Here is a 21,362-nt window from a genome sequence, read left to right on the forward strand (position 1 = left end):
TCACTTTAGCCAATAAAGCTCCGTGTTTAATGCGGAAACAATCAGGTAAATTGCAGGGGATTGCAGTCGTAGGAATGTAGTTGATGGACTTCCCCCCCGGTTTATGGTATGTGGGTGCTTTACTTTTCAAAAAGCAGAAATGTAAACATTGCAAATGTCAAAAGCAGAATCACTTTTTATCCTTTCGAAACACATTTGTCAGTATAAGGGTAACATGATCAAGTGTAATTGAACTATGTAACTTAAACTGCAGCTGTGAGCACGTGAGTTTCTGTTTCATGCGCGCGCTCTCCAGACTGTCGTCAGTTTCCCGCTGAGTCTTAAGGGGGGGACGTGGATTTGAATGCCCCTCTTCTCTTTCTCCAACATGAGTTCATAGTGCCTAATTCAACCCCCCTCTACACACACACACACATTTTGGCGCGTTTTGATTCCCGCCACGTCTGTGTCTGGCGGGCTGGGTTACGGAGTTCACTCTATTTTCATGCCGGTGATTGACGTGAGTTCGGAGTGAGAACTCGCTGTCCTATTGGTGGAAGGGCGACGCGGGGCGTGGTTAGTAACGCCCATTACTACCGTCTTATAACAGTTCTCCGCCCCAGCCTTCTATTACCAAAGCCGGTGTCTGAGAGACTCCGAACGCCGTCTGTTTATGTCGCCGATTTGTACTCATTTGTTTACAAAACACCGCGGCAAGGCTGTGAACGTGCGTTTTGTGTGAACGTAAATACGCTGCCTCTCGCCGGGACATCCTCCACTCTTTTTTTACTTTTGGGACGAAATCGGGTTTCCCATTATCCGGATGAAAGGATCCCTAGCGCATTTTTGTTCCTGCGACGTGGGCACGAGACACGGGACAACCGCGCCAACCGGATCCTAACTCCAGCTCGTCAAAGCCCAGACGAATATACATCGTTATTTTCTTTTTCGAGGGGACTTGAGATAAAGGAATGCTGCTTTCCAAGCTCAACTCTCTGGCCCACATTTCCAGCGACATGCCTGTGAAGCCGCAAGTTCATCCAGGTTAGACGCCCTTCTTTTTTTTCTCTTTCTTTTCTCGCTCATGTTTTTGCGCCGTCATGGGGGACAAGGCGCAGTAATGGCAGCCTGCTCTCAAGGGCGCCACTCATATACGACCCGAAGTCAAATCTTACCTCATCTTTTCTAACGTTTTCGTGTTTACGGAGCATTTTTGGATGGTGATTTGGTGGTTGATTGTAATCGGAGATGTGTGTTTGTGTGCGCAGCGAGGGAACCCTTCGAGAAGCTTTACCAGGTTGGGGCGGTGTTGGGCAGCGGAGGTTTCGGCACCGTATATTCCGGCACTCGGACGTCAGACGGAGCTCCGGTTAGTATTTTCGTTTTATTATCAGTCTTATTAATATACTGTGCATAAAAATCAGGGGTTGGAGAATTCTTTGGGTTGTTTTTTTTAACGTTTATTCTTCTTGGCTCAGGTGGCTGTCAAACATGTCGCCAAGGACCGCATCTCCGAATGGGGGGAGCTGGTGAGTGATGACGCACCCTTTATTTACTGATTTAGTCATTTTTGTGAGAACGTGAATTGACGTGTGTACCTCCTCTTCCTCCTCCTCCCCTCCAGCCCAATGGTTCCCGGGTCCCGATGGAGATTGTGCTATTAAAGAAGGTCGGAACGGGCTTCAGGGGCGTCATCAAAATGCTGGACTGGTTCGAACGAGTGGACAGCTTCATTATCGTCATGGAGAGGCCCGAAAACGTCAAGGATTTGTTCGACTTCATCACGGAAAAGGGGGCGCTGCCCGAGGAGCTTGCACGCAGCTTCTTCCGTCAAGTCCTCGACGCCGTGCGTCACTGTCACAGCTGTGGCGTGGTGCACCGGGACATCAAGGACGAAAATATCCTCATCGACCTCCGGACAGGCGAGATCAAGCTCATTGACTTTGGCTCCGGAGCCCTGCTGAAGGACACCATTTACACAGACTTTGATGGTGAGGCATCTCAAACAACATTTGCTTCCCCAACCCCTTTGTAATCTTTGTTGAGTTTGATTCTAGTTCTAAATTGCTAAGCGGATGTTTTGAAGTTCAATCATCCGTGTGTAGTAGCCCTCGAATACAAGCCCAGAAAATAATGCGGGCACTTTAGCGCCTCCCACTGGTTGAATGGGGTATTTTTACAACTCAAAGTTTGTAAACAAAGTCACATGGCTGCTCCCCCGCCCAGCGTACTCGCTATTCTCATGCCTTGTCACGCTCCCTGGCACCCGAGCCAAGATAACACACGCACAGAGGATTACCCTGATGCACATTTTTCATTTGAGACAACATTCTTTATACCTACTGTTAAGGTTGCAAAGGGATAGAACATTTCTGGAAAGTTGCTGATAAATTTCAAAAGAAAATAATCCAAATTAGAGGTAACTTCTTGGACCATCGCCACGCTTGTCTAAAGTCTGGTTGTCTTAATCAGGATTTTGCTTTAGGATTATGCTGAAGTAATAATTGCGGTTTATCCCCATGGAAACAAACATTGCAAACATTTTGTTTATTTTAGCCTCAACTCTGGTGTTGCTCACAGTGTTTATATTATTTTTTTCAAGGCACACGAGTCTACAGCCCACCAGAATGGATCAAATACCATCGCTATCAGGGGCGCTCAGCCACAGTTTGGTCGTTGGGTGTGTTGCTATACGACATGGTGTGTGGAGACATCCCGTTCGAACACGACGAGGAGATCCTCGGAGGGCAGGTCCTTTTTAGGAGGAGAATCTCTGCCGGTAAGACACACAAATGGCGATTCATAATTTTGCCATTTTTCTCGTGTTACAATAATGTGACTAACCAAATGGTCTCCCCTCCTGCAGAGTGCCAGCAGTTGATCAAGTGGTGCTTGTCTTTGCGGCACACCGATCGGCCGTCCTTCGAGGACATCATCAACCACTCATGGATGCAGAGCACGTCCTCCTCGGTGCCGCCGCCCGCACCGCAAATAGACAAGTCGAGCGCAGAGATCGAGTTGCGCAGCATTAGCCACGAGCCGTCGGCCTTCACGTCAACCTCTGTGGCCGTGGTGCTGTAACGGTGGAGAAAAGCATCACAACCTCGCCATCCTTGTGCCTCACTTGATTTACTCCCTTTGACCACATCAAACCACCATCGATCACCACGGGCTCTGATGCCTGATTGTTAGACTGTGGGAGGGCGTGCTCTGCTTGCAGAACAGCACACGTTGCCAGGAGAGTGCGAGTTATGTAACCGTTCTGCTGTAGATTTGTTCCTAAAAGTGCCTTATGAGACTGTTGGGTTGATTTACCTGGAAATACTTGAATATTTGGAATGCAAAAAAAGGCTCATGTTAATGATAGTCTTTTTTTTTTTTTTTTTACTATGCTAAAGCCTTTATCTTCTTTTTCCACTCATGGGCCTAGATCAGTGAAGCCTATGCCATCACATTACAACCACTACTAGTACTACTGCCCAATCCAATCTCATTAGCAAACAGACGAACCTCACGGATCCGGCAGCATCCTGTGCAAACAACAACACTGGACTTACCTCACCTTCTTCTAAACCACAGCATCTGCCTTTCTTCTTCCTCCTCCCTTTCTTCACGTGTCTCATCCACGGCCCAAACCACTCCTCATTGCAAAGTCATCCATACCGTAATGCACCATCCTCTGCTCTCCTGGACGTTTTTGAAAAAAACATAGTGCCTCACACAGGTCTTAAACTTTTGGTGGGAGGTATGAATTGTATAATATGGTATTTATTTTTTTTTCGCGACAAACTTCTTATCTAGATTTTATTTATTTTATTTATGAGAAGAAGAATTAGGGCTGTTCATATGTTTCATTCCACAGTCACTGAAGGGCCCACCATTATTTAAGAGGCAAAAGCAAAAATATTTTTTGACCATATTTATTATGGCTTGAATTTTGTGTTTTTAATAAAAGAGCAGACACATGTATGTTTGTGTATTACTTGTAAATAACTTGTAAATAGTTCCCAAAGCACTTCCATGTTGGTGTATTTGAACACTGAACGTCTACTGATGAACTGTTGGATGCAATGTGTTTGTGTGTATGAAAGCGAGAAACCTCATTTGGATGCAGCTTTGATTGTTTATTTCCTTAAACCATTCAGATTAGAATTGTAAATTATGTTAGAAATTATTTTTTTATACAACTTCAATAAATATTTTTGTTACAATGATGACTCTGGAGTCTTGTGTGTTACTTCAACACGTGTTGGACAGATTATAGATGGAAATTGTGTTATAAACGTATATGGATAAATGGCTACTTTACAATAAGGTTGGATAAAATTAATTTGAATATCTGGTTTAATTTTTGAATCATATACCTTAGTTTCTTTGTTATTAAAGTAGTAGTGACCATCTGATTGCAAAATAGTGAGCCCACATTTACCGTAACACGCCAGTAGCCTCATATACCGGCTTGGCTTTCATAGTTCATCAAGTTATAATAACCTCAATATTTAACATGTAACACACTAAAGTCGATGGTAGATGGAACCCACCAAATGGAACAAAAAGTGCTGTGACTCATTTGCAAATGTTCACTAATATGTAGTTATATTTAAAAACAACACAACATTCATCCCATCATGTTATTAGCATATTATATAAATGTGATGGGGCACTGTGGCATTACCAAGCAGAGGATGTAATCACATTTTTTGCCATGTTGTAATGTTTAGAGGTGTGAAGTAATCAAGTGAGATGGTGGTGGCGTGTCTCTGTGTGTTTAATCTCACTAACAAGCTCAAGATGCTCGTCTTGTTAATCGAGACACCAGGCGGGCTATGAAACTGCTCACCTGGACAGATGGGGGCCGCACATTTAATCAGTCACCATGCGACAAGACTCCTCCAAAAGACATCGCCGGGTCTCCAGAGCAAATTACATGTCGTTTAATAAGACGGCTGTTCCTGATGTAGTGTTTGCTGCATTGTGGGATGGAAACAGAAATAAAAGAATGTACATGAGAAAACAACGAAACTGTGAAATTGGCTGTATTGGTACACACACTCATTGCCATAGGAAGGCCCTTAGGGAGCTGTGCCCCCCCCCCCCCCCCCCACCTTACTTGAGGCATGAACCTTTACAAATAACCTTTTTTTTTCAATTTAATTTTGATTTTATTTGATTATGGTAGCTATTTTGGCCATAAATTAATCAGGTGGTTTAGCACTAAAACCTGAACAAATATAAAGGAAAAATGGTGTTTTTTTTTTATTGATGACCTATCAAATCTGTTATGGCCTTACTGAAAATAATGTTGGGTGTGCAGGCTTAAGTGATAAATACGTATGTCATTGCACAATAAATCAGCGATCTGCAAATGTCACACGGGAAGGCTGCAACTGAGATTCAAACGCTGAACCCTCATCTCTTTCTAACCACTATTCTACCATGCTCCAGTTATGAACAAAATGAGTTCATTCGTTTCATGTCTTATTTGGGGACAACACCAAAGACGATTGCAAGCCAAGCACAGAGCAACAAAGAAGCACACTCTGTTGCAGCTTCTTCCACTGCATCGTACCACAGTTGGTTTCTACGAATGTCTCCGAGGTTCATTTCCTCTTTCATTCGCAGAAACTGTGCCATATCACAGATGCATGCCAGTAAACTGTTGGAGGTGTGTGTCAGCTTATCACAACATTGTTGCACACGTTCAACGGACAAGGTTAGTTTAGAGATGAGTCATTATGAGTAGCTTTCAGAAAAAAACAACACCTTGATTATGATGATAAATGTGGTGTTTGATGTTATCTGATTACAGTGAACTGTATATTCCTTCTTATTGCATTTTTAATCAGTGAGAGTGTTGTCCACCAGCTGATCATGTCCGTCCTCTTCCTGTAAGTCATGTAGTAAGTGCTCATTCCAGTTGCATAATCAGCTTCTCATCTGTCCTGACTGTTAGATTGGCTAAGACTGACGGAAACATTGCTCATCACACCGACCTACTCTTATCGCTCCATCTTTCTGTCCCTAAACAATGCTGATATTATGCTACTATTCCTTGAAAGATGGGAAATTATGGTTCAGCATGTGACTTATGTTGGGACATATTCAAAACACTACTTCGAGCCAATGTTTCTCCCTGAACCGATGGCGCGTCACATCATCTGAGTCAAGCAGCGCTACCAGACACTCCAATGGTCATTAGTCACTGTCTATTTAACACTCATTAGTGACGTGGGTTGTTTTGTTGTCTATCCATATACTCTGGTTTCCTTCCAGAGCCCCAAATCATTCTAAGTTAATTGAACACTCAAAATTAGTAAAGGTTTGAATGGTTACTTCTTTATCTGTGTCTTGTAAATGAGTGGGCGTAGAAAATGGATGGGCGTGATGGATGATGTGAAAGACTGTAGTCCATCATTCACAGCTTCAAACAGAAGAGGGGCTTTCCGTCAACGGTACACGTTACTTCACTTTGGCTTCAGGAATGTGCAAGTCAAAGAAATACAAACTGACAATCATCAACCACGATGAAATCATCCCACTGACAGGTTGATGACATACTCGATTAGTTAGTAGGGCTTAGTAATTAGCAAAAAAGAGAAAATTCCCCAGCAAATGTGTGTACGTTTGAGATCAGGTAGAGATGGAGCCATGTTGGTAAAAAAAGAAAAACAAAAAAAAAAAAGGTTCTCATGAGAACATGTTGCTACATCATCTTAAAGCAACCCTCACATATTTTATTCACTCGATGAGACCCGAACCCATGACCTTTACACTGTAACTCAAAGAGATCACTTGCATATGGCAGTTTTATATTAAAGTTTTAAATAGCAAGCACCATATTTGTTTCACAGCCAGTGGGTCTAGCAATGGTTGTAAATTCAAGTCATAAAATATCTGTGCAAGATTTATGTTTTCGAATGAAAGTTGCATTTTACATGGTTCGTATGTTGTGGGGGTTTTTGCAAGTTGTTAATTCAGTGCAAGACAGAAAAGAGCAGAGTGAGATTTCAATCAAAGCCAACAAAGCAGAGCAAAGCATTTGCTCATCAACGGATGAGCCCGTGATGCTGTTATTCATTGCATCATGTAGTAGGAATGCGTGAACGTCTCCTGCTCGCTTTATCTGCATGAGAAGACAGCCGGCAGTCATCCTCTTGCGCTTGTACTCACATGAAAGTAAGAATTTGTTTTCACATGCGAGCAGCGAGTGACTCAGGCACAGAGAATCGACTCCCTGCCCCACCCCAGCACTCCGGCGCCGGGTCCCACGGGCCCGGGCCTTCCCTGGCACCTTTGTGTCCGACGTGTCTGGGCAAACGAGATGCAAGGACTACCGTGAGATGAAGGTGTCGGGAGGCTTGGCCCATGCGTGAATGTTTGGAAAAACAAAGTGATCCTGTTTCAATCAAGGGAGAATTCCCACACAGTTTGTTCTGTGACGTTTTTCCAGAAAAACAAGCAGAAGCTAGTAAGTCGACATGGGAAACGAAGGTCATAAGCGCAGGTTTTGGATGGACTCGATCTCATGCCGATCCTGCTAACTTTTGCGGGGTAACCACTATAGTTAATGTCATCAAGACACAGGCGAATGTAGTCAAAGCATTTGGCCTTGGTTAAAAATGTGTGGTGGGCAGCTTTCCCAGGCCTGGCAGGCTTCGGTGGGAGACCAGGAAGTAAGTGCACTAGCTCAGTGTGTTTCCGTGTTTGTCTCCAGAATGCCTGTTGGGTTTCCAAGGTAGTGGGGATTGCGTTGTCTTAGCCAGGGGCGACCCTGACTGTCTCTTAGGCCGGTTCCCTGAGCAGCTGATAGGCTGCGGGATGGGGAGGCAGTACTTTGTGGACAGCGAAAGGTTATGGGAATGAGAGCTTCAAACAGCAGGTTGCATAGACAGAATTGGACAGAATTATGAAAGAAAAGATCCTGGTGGAAATTCATGATGAGTTATTTTTGTTTCTTTGTCTCGTTACCTCTATGGAATATAGGCAGACATATTTAAGATTTTTTTCAACGTCTGTATTGACATTTTAAAATTATTAGCTGTTTCAAAAAAAAAGTTCGATTCCCTCCAGGAAAAGATTGCCCATGATGACTGAGGCTGCTGTCCGGCTCATAAACTCTCTTTATGTTAGCAGATGGGACAACTCACTATAAAATGAAATTAAAACGCATCATTTCTATCATTATACGTGCTTCAGAAAAAAAACAAAAAAAAAACTCATTAGCTTGATGTAAGTAGTCTGATGCTTTTGTAACACAGTCATGCCTGGCAGTTGCTCTCAGCTAAACCAGCAGTGCCAGATACCCTCAGATGTCTTTTCTTTGGAAACTGTCCAAAAATAAAAACGAAACTGAAGTTGACTCTATGTTTGTATCATTTTTGTTGTTTGATGAAAAAATAGTTGGCAGGCTAATGATTTTACAAAGCACTAATTAATGACCTTAGTTCAAACGAAAAATTGTAAATGTAAAATGACTCATCATTATGAGTTTTTTGATCAGCTACTTAAAAAAAAACACGTTTTGACAACTTCACTTATTTCACTAAGGTGGAAATGCAAAAGGTAGGTTAATTATAGTAATTGAAATAATAAATAGCTATATTTAGTCCTTTTGTCATGTCTAGATTAAAAGTATAAAAGATAACAATACCCATTCAGTGAATGAAAAGAAAAACCTCCAAAGCTTGAAAACCAGGTTATATAATATTTTTGCTTAACTGTATTGTACAATATGAACTCTTCTTGCGCATAACAGCAAGGATGACCTAATAATCACAACCAAATGAATTACATTGTCCAAACTTTCTGTTGATCTTTGGGAGTAGCCCTTCCGGCAATCTTCGCGGTAAATAGAGAACCACAAGGTAGAAAAGCAGGCTTGCAACCAGGCCAACCAGGTTGACCTGTTTCAGGTTACTTGTCCACATGGAAGAATCTGGGTGGGACTATTGAGTTTCACCTCAAATATTTATGCTAAAGGTCACTTATCCCAGAACCAGATGATACAAGAAATAGCTTTCCATGGCTCCAAGTGGAGCGTAAACAATGGTATTTGCATGAAAAGGGGGTCACCCCCCCAAAAAAAAATCACCCAAAAAACAGTCAATATGTACACATGACAAGAATAAAAAGAATGTCATCATCTGGTGGGAATAAGGAGAGAACAACAGGTAATAAAATTGGTGAGAACTCCTTCAAGGAGATGCCGGGGGAGCGCCACATTCCAGTTGGCTGACTCAGAAGCACCTGACACATGGTCCTGTTGGCCGCCATGTCCTTCAAGGGAAAAGGTCAGAGTCCCCTCCCTCACTGTGAGGGTGAAGTCTACAACTTGCAGGTAGTCCTGAGTGAGAGATGACCATCTCTGTTGTATTATGAAGAACACACACATGACCTCTGTACACACTCAAATAGCAATAAACGTGTGCATGTGTCATTGGACTGTGAGTCGTGTGTTTGCTGTGCTTGTCACTACAAAAACTCCACTCATTTGTACTGAGAAATATGCATTAAGGGCAGCAGTTGACTGAGACCCACCAGATTCAGCAGGTGGGATTGCGGATTGCACTGGATCCTAGCCTAGTTTATTGGGCTGTCTACACCCCGGAATGGTTGCCAGCCAATTGCACAGCCACTTTTTTTTTTACATTAAAAGACCACTGCATTGTGAAAGAAAACACAGTGTATCACTTTTACTAGCAACGGCAATGCCCTTATTGAATAACCTCTCAGCGTGGACAGCAAGACGTGGCTATGACATTTTCTTCTTTTGCAATTATCACAAGTGTTTGCCCCGAAGCACGTGGGCGTAGTCATCCGTGAATGTGTGATTGCTGATGAATACGATTAAAGTCTTCTACCTTTGCACTTTGCCTCTTTCTAATCCCCTCTTCCTGTTTGCCTTAGCAAATATTTGTCATACCCCTACCACCCACGCGTTTCCCATTAAGCCCCTCCCCCATGGCCCCTCCTCCACACACAAACACGTACATACACACACATTCGTACACTGGCTTCCCGTAAAGATGCAGCCTCAAACACTTCCCCATTCCTGAAAGAACTGTGATGTGGCAACGGTTGAGCTTCTGCTTGCTTGTGCTGACAGGGTGTGTGCATATATGTGTGTTGGGGTGGGGGGGGGGGGGGCAGAGCATGTGCGTGTTTGGAAATATAATGCTGGGCAGCGATGTTGATAAATCTGAAAATGTACTGTGGTGCAAGGTCACTATAGGAAGTGATGAAGGAGATTACTTATGTTTAACCTTCCTGTTATGTAAAAAGGACCTGTTTTTAAATGTCAAATATCTACAAAATGAATCTTCAAATGTGTATTTGTATTTCACAAAAGGTTCTATCGTACTTCCGTAAAAACACGCTTCTATCTCAGCTAAATTACAATTCATCACAGCTATTTTCAGACTGTCAATGAAAACATTTTTGCAAGGGTAACAGCACACTATTTTATTTCATCTGAAACAGTTTTGCCCACTATACAACATAAATGTCAATTTTGCACTATTACTGCTACTTCTGCTCCTCTTCAAACTGCCGCTTGTGGTACATACCATTATTAACAGATCAAATCAAACACCAACTCTTGGAAGTTGGCGCTGGCCTGAGGATGTCACCAACTGTGGAGAACATCTCCACGGCAGAGATGCTAGAAAGAGAGTTGTATTCGATAAATCTACCCACAAGTCCTGGAGAGGGGCTTCCAATCATGGATGCTTGCTGTCAACATCACAGAAGCAGAGAGCTTGTGATGGACAGTCTTTTATTACAATAGCCAGCAGGCTACTGATATGACGCAGCACGGTCACACAAACATTTCTGTTTGGTTTAGATGTGTCTAGCACGCTAAAGTGCGGCACAATTTTTTTTTTTGCCAGATGTCGTCTTTGCAGAAAATCGCTTCTGTCGGCACTCATTGCGCAAGTGTTTCAGCGTTTCTGACAGAATGTAAAAACCTGCTTTAGCCGCAGTCTACAGTCTTACTGAGCCCTGTATCACTTTGGTAGGGGGTGACCTCAAGCCATGAAATTCCATTTAGACTCCATGAGAGTGATCAGGGGAAGGGAAGCCTGGCTGTGCGCAAGCTGGTGGTAACTAATGAGTAGTGAGGGTGTGTCAGCAGTTTGTGACCTTGGCAGACTGCACTCCCTGGATTTGTCCATCCGGCTGTTTGGTAAGAGGTCATTAATAGTAGTGGACTGTCATTGATTGCAGTTTATAGTAGCAATGAACTTGGAAAGCTTCAAAAACAGGATCTGATCTTTATTCCTCCCTTTGTGCATGATGCCGCAAGAATCTACAGTCAGTAGTCGCAGAAGTCTTAGTGTGTTAATATGACCAGGCACACGGATGCCTTTTATAATTCTGCTGAAGTAGCTTTTAAAACAAGAATAAATGTTACATAATGTAATACTTGGCACAGTTATACTGTGCAAAAGAGAAACCCAACCAGTAGAGCTCTGACAAAAATAACTAAAATAGGCAGCTACCAGAACTATTCTGTGTAAAATGATATTCGGCTATCTGGTCATGTGACATTGTGAAGGGCAATAATTGCATTTGTAAGAAAGGCAACAATTCAGATCTCACCTTCGGGAACCTGTGACCAAGTGATTCGTTTGCCTTCATTTACAAGTGATAACCTTGGAAATGGCGGCCTATTTCCCTACAGAGACATCCTTTCGTCATGTGTTTAGTGATTTAGCTTAATTAGAAAAAAAAAATAGGAACAGAAAAACAATAGATTGGGGTTGCTTCTTTTCATCCATGGTGTCAAATGTACTACTATAATTAAACTTACTCTGATACTAATAAAATCTGTATTGCATAAGCTTTCATAGGTCAAATAGAGAAAATTAAAATACCACAATAACCTGATGAAATAGAAAGAAAAAATCTGAAAATAAATTTGATGACACGTACATGAAACTTACTGTGTCCTAAGTAATTTATTGTTTTATCTAAAGTTTAGTCTTCTTTCAGACACCAAAATAGCAGGTACACCAGTGGCATGAAGAAGAAAATCCCAATGGTCTGCCGCAATGCCCAGTATGGTGCAGTACTGTATGTCAAATTTCATGAAAATCAAGATGCAGCGATTTTTACACCTGACATTTTCATTGTCTACAAAAATAGACCCTGCTGTTTACTAAATAAAAAAGTGAAACTTGTCTTGTTAAACAGGCAGTAGCCATCATAGCAATTCTCATGAACAAGATAGAGCGGAGGTAAAAAAGAGGGTTGTGCAAAACTATCTGCCACTACAACCCAACACACGCATGCGTGTGCATGTGTTTGTACACGTGCACACACAGGGGTACTTAAAACCTGCTGACATCTCTGCATCCTACCTGAGGAAGAAAGGAGAGCAGAGTGACTCTGACCCAATTCCATCCTTTCACAGCTCGCATCCTGCCTCTCTTCTCGTGTCGCTGTGACACACACATGCACGCTCACACACACACACAAACGCGTGCACACACACACACACACACACACACACACACACACACACACACACACACACACACACACACACACACACACACACACACACACACACACACACACACACACATACACACACACTTGATTCACACTTAAGGGAGGGAGGTCACTGACTAACTGGGCCAAAGCACTTGTGTAACAGGCTTATTACAGCACAATTGTTGAGGCAGACTTGGCGCTGTTGATAGGGAATTAAAGCAAGATCAAAACCAAAGCAGGGAGATGCCGGCTGCACCACAACAGCCGGTTGTAAGATTTTAGCACCCCGGTCCTTGTATTACTTGTGCAAAACACCTGTTAAAAAGGATTTAGCCCTGGACTGATCCCTATCCCAGTGACAACAGGTTCAAGGGACAAAAATCACAAATGTTTTTTTTGTTTTGTTCTTTTTCTTTTGGGGTTCTTACGGCAAAAACAAATGGATGGCATGGGTTTCCTGTGGGACATGATTTGATGCTGACAGACTTCACCGGCAATGACCTTTGTTTCTGTTTGATGCCCCCACTGCCCCCCACCCTGAGGAATGTGTCGCACTTGCAAGTCAACACTATTAAGGGTAAAAAAATAACAGGAAGACTCCGAGAATGGACGAGGTTTTTCCGGTAAGGAAGGAGTCATATGAACTGTATATATATGAAAGGTGTTGGTAATCATATCATGATCATACATAGATAAATCTATTAGGTGTCAATTTAGATAACCACAAAAAAACTATGTATTCATCCATCTGACCGTATATATATTCCATATGCTCGCAAGCGCCACGGCTCGGGTGAGCCTATCCCTTATGCTGATGTAAAAAAATACCTTTGCTTTTACTGCCACCCAGTGAACTATTTACAAAACCACAAGAGTCATCATAGAACTAATGGTAGACCATTTAATCACTCATGCATTATGTACACTTCACAGATCAAATACCATACCAGCTAAGGGTAATTTAAGAAAGATTAAGACGAGTAAATTTTGTTTTTTTTAAACAAGTTTTGGATAGCAGTTTATCATCATGGTACAATTAACATGGAAATATTTAATCTTAATCGCATAAATGCTATACATTTTATTCCACATGATTAATCCAATTCACCTCATTTCATATCCACATATTCCAGGTATTCATATCATTAGCCCCCATTTTTTCCTTGCACAATTTTTTACACAGATATCCTCTAGGAACTCTACGGATTATAATTGGCTTTAGGTCGGAGCGCTGCCATTGCTAAGTGTCATTCCTCAATCAATGGTTTCAGATTTGAAAGTTCTGACACGATTAGTTTTGACACATTTGTGGCATCTTGTATCCATGTGCATTGAACAATCTGCCAATGAGTGAGTCATCACCAGAGCATCAATTGGGCAGTGTTAAATAATGGCGGAGAATTGTGCCAAGTCCAGGTACTCAGAAGAGGAGCACGGTGTCCAAGCCTGCCATTCCAGAATCTACACCTCCTTCTGAGTTTTCTGAACTCTTGGTCCTCATAAGATAGCCCACACAATCATTCATCAGCATGTCTTCACCATGCCTGCACAAAAACGCCATGCGAGGATTAGATAAGAAACCATTTGTTGTCCGTTTAAACTCCTCAGCCCGATAGTAGCAATGTGAAACAAGCATCCAAATGTGCCAACAATACAATTAAAGACATAATAAATAGTAACTGTGCTTACCTGACATAGGTTCCAAAGAAGCCCAGTTCACTAACACAAAGACTAATTTTGAGGGGCTTGCCCATTCTAATCAAGTAGTTTGTTGTAGACCCGGGCTTGATTTTATCCATCAGTATGTAGGCCATTCTCGCTGCACTGCTCTTCACTTTGCCAAGAACCTCACAGATCTCTTGTCCGTAAATATTGTTTCCTTGAAGGAAAGAATTGTGATTATTCCGTCGGTCCGCCGGCCCGTCCGTCCGTCTGCCTACCCGTCCACCCATCCGACCACCAACCCACCTACCAATATCTTTGGACGTGTAAGTGCAGAGGTTGATGATATTTTATGTTTTGACTGTACCTCCTCCCTCTCGCTGAGGTTTCAGGACAAACCGATCCGGTGTCGCCAAAGCCATTTCTATCGCTTTGTCACCTTCTGCTCCCTTTAATTAAACATAAACAACAACAAAAACAAGCTTTCCAATTTTCACATGAGAGCCCAGTAAAAACTTCCAATATATTACTTTGCATGGCGCAAATAGATTATTAGAAACACACATGCCAGGCCAGTCAATGTCAACATAGCCAAATGATTTTGCAGTTCTCTGTTAAAATTGCTGTTGCATAAACATACCCAAAGTTGCAATATCGGGATGTGGACAAGAAAACAAATTTAGCTTTTTAAGCCTCGTCTCCTTTGGAGGATGTTTCAACGGGCGCTGTTATCTCGTTATGTGAAACAATGAATATCTGAGACAGTACTTCAGATCTCAGCATAGTCACAAACATCATCATTGAACTGAGTGTGTACTGGTAGTTGGGAATTTGAATGAAACATGTTGAAGATTTCTTCAGAGCACTGTGCACCATGTAGCAAAGCATCAGGTTCTTTCTCACCATGTCCAGAGAGTACAGGCCAGTAAAGGTGGCCCTAAGTTGCTCCACTACTTGCGGCTGGTCTGGAAAGAATCGTTCCAGAACACCTGGCTTGGCAAGCACCTGCTGGACCTTCTTAGTTCCAGCCAGGTGAGTGCTGATATCGGGACATTTCACAGCCAAGGAGCACTCCATCATCAGACGAGCATCCCATGCCTAAAATGGAGTTGGGACAAATAAAACCTGTAAGGCCGCCATAGCCAAGTATGGTTTGTTTGCACATGTTAGGGAACCCGACAAGTGAATGAGTATTTTTGTTATGGCACCGTTGTGACTGGATTCCTGAGCGCCCAGGGCACTATCCAGGAGGAAACAACAAGCCTTAAAGAATAAATCAAGATGATGGGCCCTAAAGATGACCTGCCCAAGAAGGAGAAAGAACCACATGGACTGTCATGGAAAGACAAGGCCCCGCATACCATGTACCAAAATCAAATTGAAGAATTGGCTGGCAGTGAGAAAATATATCAGTGTGTTGAAAAAGCTGGACTGAAAGACAGCACAGAGACGCGAATCGAAGCATCACAAGAACAGGCACAAGATCAGTGGGTCTACCGGATCAAACAAGATCCCAGGTGTGGGCTCTTGTCCTTTTATAAGATCAGCCCGTTTGTAAGGGACTGAAAACAGACCTCCCCATGAAACGTGAAGAAGTAAAGATGAGCGTCTGCAATTGAAAAACTTTTCTTTCAAAGGCTGATCCATCATGATTTGTCGATATGTGTGTCCTAAGGATGTTCAAACAAATTGGTGTGTTAGCATTATTAGTAACTGAGGCCCATTGTGGATTGATTTTGGAGGGTTCCAGAATTGTTTTTAGCGTGTAGCCTAAATGTGTCTGATGCAAATTTTGTATGGTTTACCTTTAAGAAAAACAGCAAGTCATTACCTTTTCAGAGTTGTAGTGCTGAGGCATATAACCATGCCTGAAGTAGACCACCGCAACTTCCTGATGATCTCTGAGTTTGTGGGAGGACAGAACTTTGAAAGGACGAGCAAATGTTCTCCGTGTTGGTTATTAATGGATAGAACACTTACACAAATAGTCTCTTGTCCCCATCTAGGCGTCCAGATTCTGAGATATCCTCAAAACGCTTTCGTATGGTGGCAATATTCCTGAAACACATTCTGAGATTATCACTAAATGGAAAAAGGGCCAGTGTGCAAAGAATGAACTTGGAAGCAAACCTGAAAGGGTTTTGTTTTAAACGACGTCAACAATTAATTCTGGATATATAAAAGCTCAAGTAATCACACCTTACCCTTTCCACAGCTCATTCTCAATTACTCGTTGATCCATAATATTGATCTCGTTCTCCTTCACCACGAACATGACAACCGCTCTTTAATGACAACAGAGAATCAGAAAAACTTTACTGCTTCACAAACATATTCTACATTCTTATTTAAATGTGCGTATTTCAAAAATAAAAGTATCATCAGGGAAATGTTAAGTACTCTTATTTAAATGTGTGTATTTCAGAAATGAAATTTTTTTTGGGGGTGTTCCGTGGGCATACCTCTTTGATCCGTAGAGCTCCCAGGCCTTAGCCAAAGCCTTGGCCAGACCCACCGCAGGGTTGTTGTCAATGATGCGCTGGCTCTCCTCCAGCTTGCCAGCCACCTGAAGAATGTGTCTGTTGTAAACAAGATTTTTGTCATTGTTAACAGGAATTTAAATAGGAAGGTAAGATAAGAACTTTAGAGCAAACTTTGAAGTCAAACACAATTTGGATTTTGAAACTGTTGTGACAATGAAAACATTTTGTTCAGATTTTTAACATCGGGGGCTTTCTGGTATATTCATCCAAAAGCCTTATTTACATGAATTAAACATATGAAGTCTTACCTGTGTACATCTGAAATGTGAGAGGCCATGCCCCCACCAGCAGCAGCAAAGGTGTTGATCTCGATCTGTTTCAGAGATGTGTGTCCATTCTCCTGCTCCCACATGTAGTCGGACCGATTCAGACCCAACCCAATTGACTGACAATTGATTGAGAAGGCAAGGTCAGATACATCAATGTGGACTATTGCGTAAAACTACACGAAGAATGCAGCCTGATGCCTGAAAAGCAGCCGCTGCCCATTGGCTGGTGTTACAAGCACAGCTCCACTAGAAATATAATGATGTGCTGTGGTAGTCAGTCCACTGTGTCAGAGTGCACTTGACTATATGGCAGGATGCATTGTTTCATTTAATTAAGTCAGAATAATTCATTTTAGGTTGTTGCTGGTAGGCATGGTTGGATATTATATATTGATTTATTTCCCTTGGCCCGCCCACTTTTTATCAGCCGCCCCCACCCACTCCTTCAAAATTTCTGGCTACGTCCCTGACTTACGTACCTGCAACCTCCCATTTTTAAGCACTTGCCGATATATCTCGAATAGCCTTGCAGTGAACTCATCCACAGAAATGGTGCTAGAAGATGAAAATGTTTAAATAAAATTTGTTATCCTTTGCATAAATGACTGTAATTCATCTGACAGTGATGTAAAAATTAATGACTTTTCAGGGAAATGTTTGTATTTTCCAGTAATACTAAATTGCCCCTAGGTGTGAGTGCGAGTGCGGATGGTTGTTCGTCTCTGTGTGCCCTGCGATTGGCTGGCAACCGGTTCAGGGTATCCCTTGCCTACTGCCCGAAGACCGCTGGGATAGGCTCCAACACGCCCGCAACCCCGTGGGGACAAAGCGGTACAGAAAATGGATGGATGTTCTGTTCAACTATATATAAAAATATCTCTCATACCTTCTTATAAATGCATTCAGCTATGAAATGTAATTAAACTCCAGTATGGAGTCAGCATCCTACCTGGCAAGAACCTCTTCTAAGAAGTCAGGATCCTGGCTGATCTTATTCATCAGTGTGTTGTAGTGAGTTTGCACGGCCATGCCTTGGAGGAAAAGAGCTCTTGGTACTGGCGTGGGGAAGAGAGTGATAGGAATATACGTCACCTCCTGAAAAACAAAAAGCAAAAGTGAGCACGTTCCACCCCTCCACAACATTTTGTAAAAATTGTTTGAGAGGTTTCATGTAACTATGGTAACATATTCAATTATGGTACCAAAAAAGATTGGGAAAGCTCACCTCTGATGAGTTGGGGGATTTGTCAAGCCTCATAAGAATACCATGTGCCAATGCTGATTCTTTTGCCACTTGTGCCAGTTCATCGATTAGGGTTGTGTTCATCAGTAACTCATTTCGTACCTCGTTAGCCATTCTGATGGAGAGTTAAGATCTGTCATACACAGTCAAAGCGAATGATCACATGTAAAGAAGGATGCAGATTTGAAATTACAAACACCGGGAACATGCGGCTTATCCAGAATTTGGGAATCGCGTTAACCCTGAAAGCGCGTTATTTAGAAAGTCTTGAAAGTGTAATAAAAACAGAGCCATGCATACGGAGAATTGCAAGTCAAGTTTATTTATATAGCCCTAAATCACAAGCAAGTCTCAAAGGGCTTCAAATGAAAAAAAAAAAGACAATTATTCTCAAACATCCACTGATCTTAAACTCCCAAAGGAAAAACTTTAAAACCTCGATTGTTGCAGTATAAGCAGTCAAAAAAATCTAACAGCCCTTAATGATTGCCGTCTCTGCACTAAGTGCACCATTGACATTAAGGCGCCCAAGGTTTAATTGCTACGATTGATTAATTGCTTCCCAGTCAGAGCCTGAGTTTGCAAAAGAGGAAATCAGAGCAGGATGCAGCTAAATGCTTGACCCGGAGGTCATCTCTTCCGGTCAAAACCCGTGCGCTGTCCGTTGAAGGGGCAGCCGCTGAAGTTTTGAATTATTTGACCAAAGATGAATGCTAAGGCTTAGATTTGGTTTGAATAATGTTGCTAATGACGACGTTTGCTCGGAATGATCCTTGCCCTTTTTTTTTTTGTTTGTCGTTCTTGACGGCTGCCGGCCCGCTGTGGACTACGGGTTGCCGTGGGAGCACATCCTCCTCAGAGTATGCTTTGAGGGAGGAAGTTTGGCAGGCTGCGCATTGAGAGAAGTCCCACCGTTGGGGGCATAAACAAAGCGAGGCTTAGGAACTCGCGTTGGTGGTCCTGTGTGAGTAGAGGCGATGCGAAAAGTGCCGTAGAGTAACTAAGGAGCTGGTAGTACGTCCCTGAACCCGACGCGCAAGGGAGGCCTCGGAAAAGATGCAGCTCCGACCTACGACTAAGTTTACTGATATTCAGATGACAAAGTCGAGCAGTACTAGGGTAGCAGACTGGAAGCGTCTGACCCTGAGTTGTTAGAACAACGCAAGTTATCGGTTGGTATAATACCTGAATGGAGACGGCTTGGAAGAGCTGGTCTCTGTTGGTGAACAAGCGTGGGAGCAGCGCCTCGTTGCAGGGAGTGTGTGCGCTTTTCAGAAGGAATGAGGAGCATAGTGGAGAAAAAAATAAAAAGGGAAAGCAAAACCGTCCGTTTTTTCGGTGAGGGCCGAGTGGAAATTAAAGGGATGGTCTATGTTTCCCGATGAATGTTTACAGCGAGGAAGTCCCCTGAGAGGGAAATATAGGGACACTACTCAGTAGCGGATGTGTGAAAATGATTTAGGGAAGCCTAGAATGCTTTTGGTGTGCCTGCTGGTAGGAATTATTTGCATCAAGATGCAAAAGAGCCAGAGATTAAATTAGGTGTAAACGCTTAAGTTAAAATTTGCAAATAAAAGTAATAGAATTACAAAGCAGCGAATAAGACAGACATGTAAGACGTGCAGTGCGCGCGGACTTGTTGTGTGCGCGCAAACTTGTGCACTATGAGCGCTGGCTTGTTTGAGTGCGCAGTGCTTGTGGACTTGTTTGTGTGTGCTTAAATGTCCGTAAATGTCTGTCATCTTTCTGTCTTTGTATGTGTGTGCGTGGGGAAAGAATGCACCCCGTTGGTTCCTGTATCTGTATGTGGATGTGCGTTCCATTGGAAAAATTAAAGTGTTTGGCAGAAATTGTGATGTGTGAACGATGGCTTGATAGTACGGGAAATAAACGATAGACGTTTTGTGCAGTAGACGTCGAGAGATGTCAGATGTGAACATTATGAAGGAAGCAACGACATGGTTGACCTGTGGGCCTTCACGCGGGAGGTACTGTGGCTGCGTGTGATGTGAAAGCATTGGTGTGAGTGAGGAAAGTCATTATTATGAGAAAATAGAAACACCAAATAGTGGATGTCTGTGTGCTGTGTCTTTGTGGGCTTTTCTGTTGTTTGTGTGCTGTCTGCATTATATGTTATAAGGATGAAATTGGATATATGGTGCACAAAATAATTTGCTGGAGACTGTAGTCTGTCAGATATGCACCACAAAACAATGCGAGTTTCGAGTAAAATTATAAGGAGATTTGTTTGTGAACAGTAACTGGTCCGCATAAGATTAGTGTGTCGCCCTGAAAAAATAAAAAGAGAACAAGAGCAGTCCGCCCATTTTTCGGTGGGGGCTGAGTGAGGAGACACTGAGAAAGAAAAAAGAAAAAGAAAAGAGCAGTCTGTCTGTTTTTCAGTGGGGGCTGAGTGAAGAGATATTGAGAGAGAAAAAAATAGAAAGAATGAAAGAACATGCTTTTTGGCATTGGATTAAGCAAAATTATGAGATAAAGGGATTTCAATGCTAAATTTTGGAGAATTATGAATTGCTTGTGTCAAGACTATACACGTTTTTACACATGTGAATAGGAGAGAGGTGGAGTTAAATTAAAAAAAACAACTCAAATCCGGATTCATTTGCCGACGGTTATTTTGTTGATTTTTTTTTTTCATCAGTGGTTTGGTCTATGGGTGACCTTGAGAAGGGCCAGCTTTGATGCCGGGTTAGGGTGGGGGGTGGGGGATACCTGCTGCTGGGAAGGTGAGAGGCATTTCGAAAAAAGAAAAAGAACATATAAACAAATTAAGTCAGATTAACTGATGATGGAATGAAGATCTCCTGGGCAAATCTGGACTCATCCTTCCAAAATGTTTGTCTGAGTGTTGCATGAGTTATAGATAATGATATTTTGTTGCAATACAGCACTTTGGTACATATACTAGATGTTTTAAGTCAGACAGTTGGGTAAAATATGACCTTTTTTTTATTCATTCATCTTTTCCAGACAGAGGGAATGCACTTTTGTACATGGGTTATGAAAAAATGCTCCTATTTTTGAGCTTTGGGAATCCACCTCCTCGAAGATCATACATTAACAGCTTTAAATTAGCAACTTCCCAGATAAATGTTCACAACCAATAAGTTATTGTTGAGAAAACAATTTTGTTAAATTGGAAAAAAC

The 21,362-nt window shown here is 42.4% G+C and overlaps 2 protein-coding genes across 3 annotated transcripts; one reads left to right on the plus strand and one right to left on the minus strand.

Moving 5' to 3' along the window:
- Positions 1-605: 605 nt before the first annotated feature.
- Positions 606-4,196, plus strand: pim1 (Pim-1 proto-oncogene, serine/threonine kinase). The gene is made up of 6 exons (XM_085923676.1): positions 606-1,023; positions 1,248-1,348; positions 1,458-1,508; positions 1,604-1,970; positions 2,582-2,758; positions 2,846-4,196. Exons 1-6 carry the CDS (start codon positions 951-953, stop codon positions 3,058-3,060), a joined length of 984 nt encoding a protein of 327 aa, XP_085779802.1. The 5' UTR covers positions 606-950; the 3' UTR covers positions 3,061-4,196.
- A 9,266-nt stretch (positions 4,197-13,462) lies between these two features.
- Positions 13,463-19,455, minus strand: LOC147061982 (glutathione synthetase-like). Of its 2 annotated transcripts, none has more exons than XM_085924132.1 (13): positions 19,380-19,455; positions 18,177-18,327; positions 17,901-18,046; positions 17,431-17,506; positions 16,931-17,067; positions 16,602-16,718; positions 16,344-16,424; positions 16,120-16,197; positions 15,971-16,040; positions 15,043-15,237; positions 14,507-14,588; positions 14,167-14,356; positions 13,463-14,021 (listed from the first exon to the last, which is right to left on the minus strand). In XM_085924132.1, the coding sequence occupies exons 2-13, from the start codon at positions 18,306-18,308 to the stop codon at positions 13,898-13,900; spliced, it is 1,428 nt and encodes a 475-aa protein (XP_085780258.1). In that variant the 5' UTR covers positions 18,309-18,327; positions 19,380-19,455; the 3' UTR covers positions 13,463-13,897. The 2 variants fall into 2 exon arrangements, with proteins under 2 accessions (XP_085780258.1, XP_085780267.1); XM_085924141.1 differs by having other exon boundaries at positions 18,177-18,309; positions 19,380-19,451.
- Between the last annotated feature and the right edge of the window lie 1,907 nt (positions 19,456-21,362).

This window comes from Syngnathus leptorhynchus, chromosome 1 (assembly GCF_054491065.1).
Source record: "Syngnathus leptorhynchus isolate UIUO chromosome 1, UIUO_Slep, whole genome shotgun sequence".
In the NCBI taxonomy this organism is placed as follows: Eukaryota; Metazoa; Chordata; class Actinopteri; order Syngnathiformes; family Syngnathidae; genus Syngnathus; species Syngnathus leptorhynchus.

What these genes read in the sequence shown, in the direction of transcription:
- pim1 (XM_085923676.1), top strand. Translation starts at nt 951, where the DNA reads ATGCTGCTTTCCAAGCTCAACTCTCTGGCCCACATTTCCAGCGACATG. An exon ending in CATTTACACAGACTTTGATG is followed by an intron (nt 1,971 to 2,581) that starts GTGAGGCATCTC and finishes ATTTTTTTCAAG; the next exon opens with GCACACGAGTCTACAGCCCA. An exon ending in TAGGAGGAGAATCTCTGCCG is followed by an intron (nt 2,759 to 2,845) that starts GTAAGACACACA and finishes CCCCTCCTGCAG; the next exon opens with AGTGCCAGCAGTTGATCAAG.
- LOC147061982 (XM_085924132.1), bottom strand. Translation starts at nt 18,308, where the DNA reads ATGGCTAACGAGGTACGAAATGAGTTACTGATGAACACAACCCTAATC. An exon ending in GAGAATGAGCTGTGGAAAGG is followed by an intron (nt 16,198 to 16,343) that starts GTAAGGTGTGAT and finishes AATGTGTTTCAG; the next exon opens with GAATATTGCCACCATACGAA. An exon ending in ACCTCAGCGAGAGGGAGGAG is followed by an intron (nt 14,357 to 14,506) that starts GTACAGTCAAAA and finishes CTTTCCTTCAAG; the next exon opens with GAAACAATATTTACGGACAA.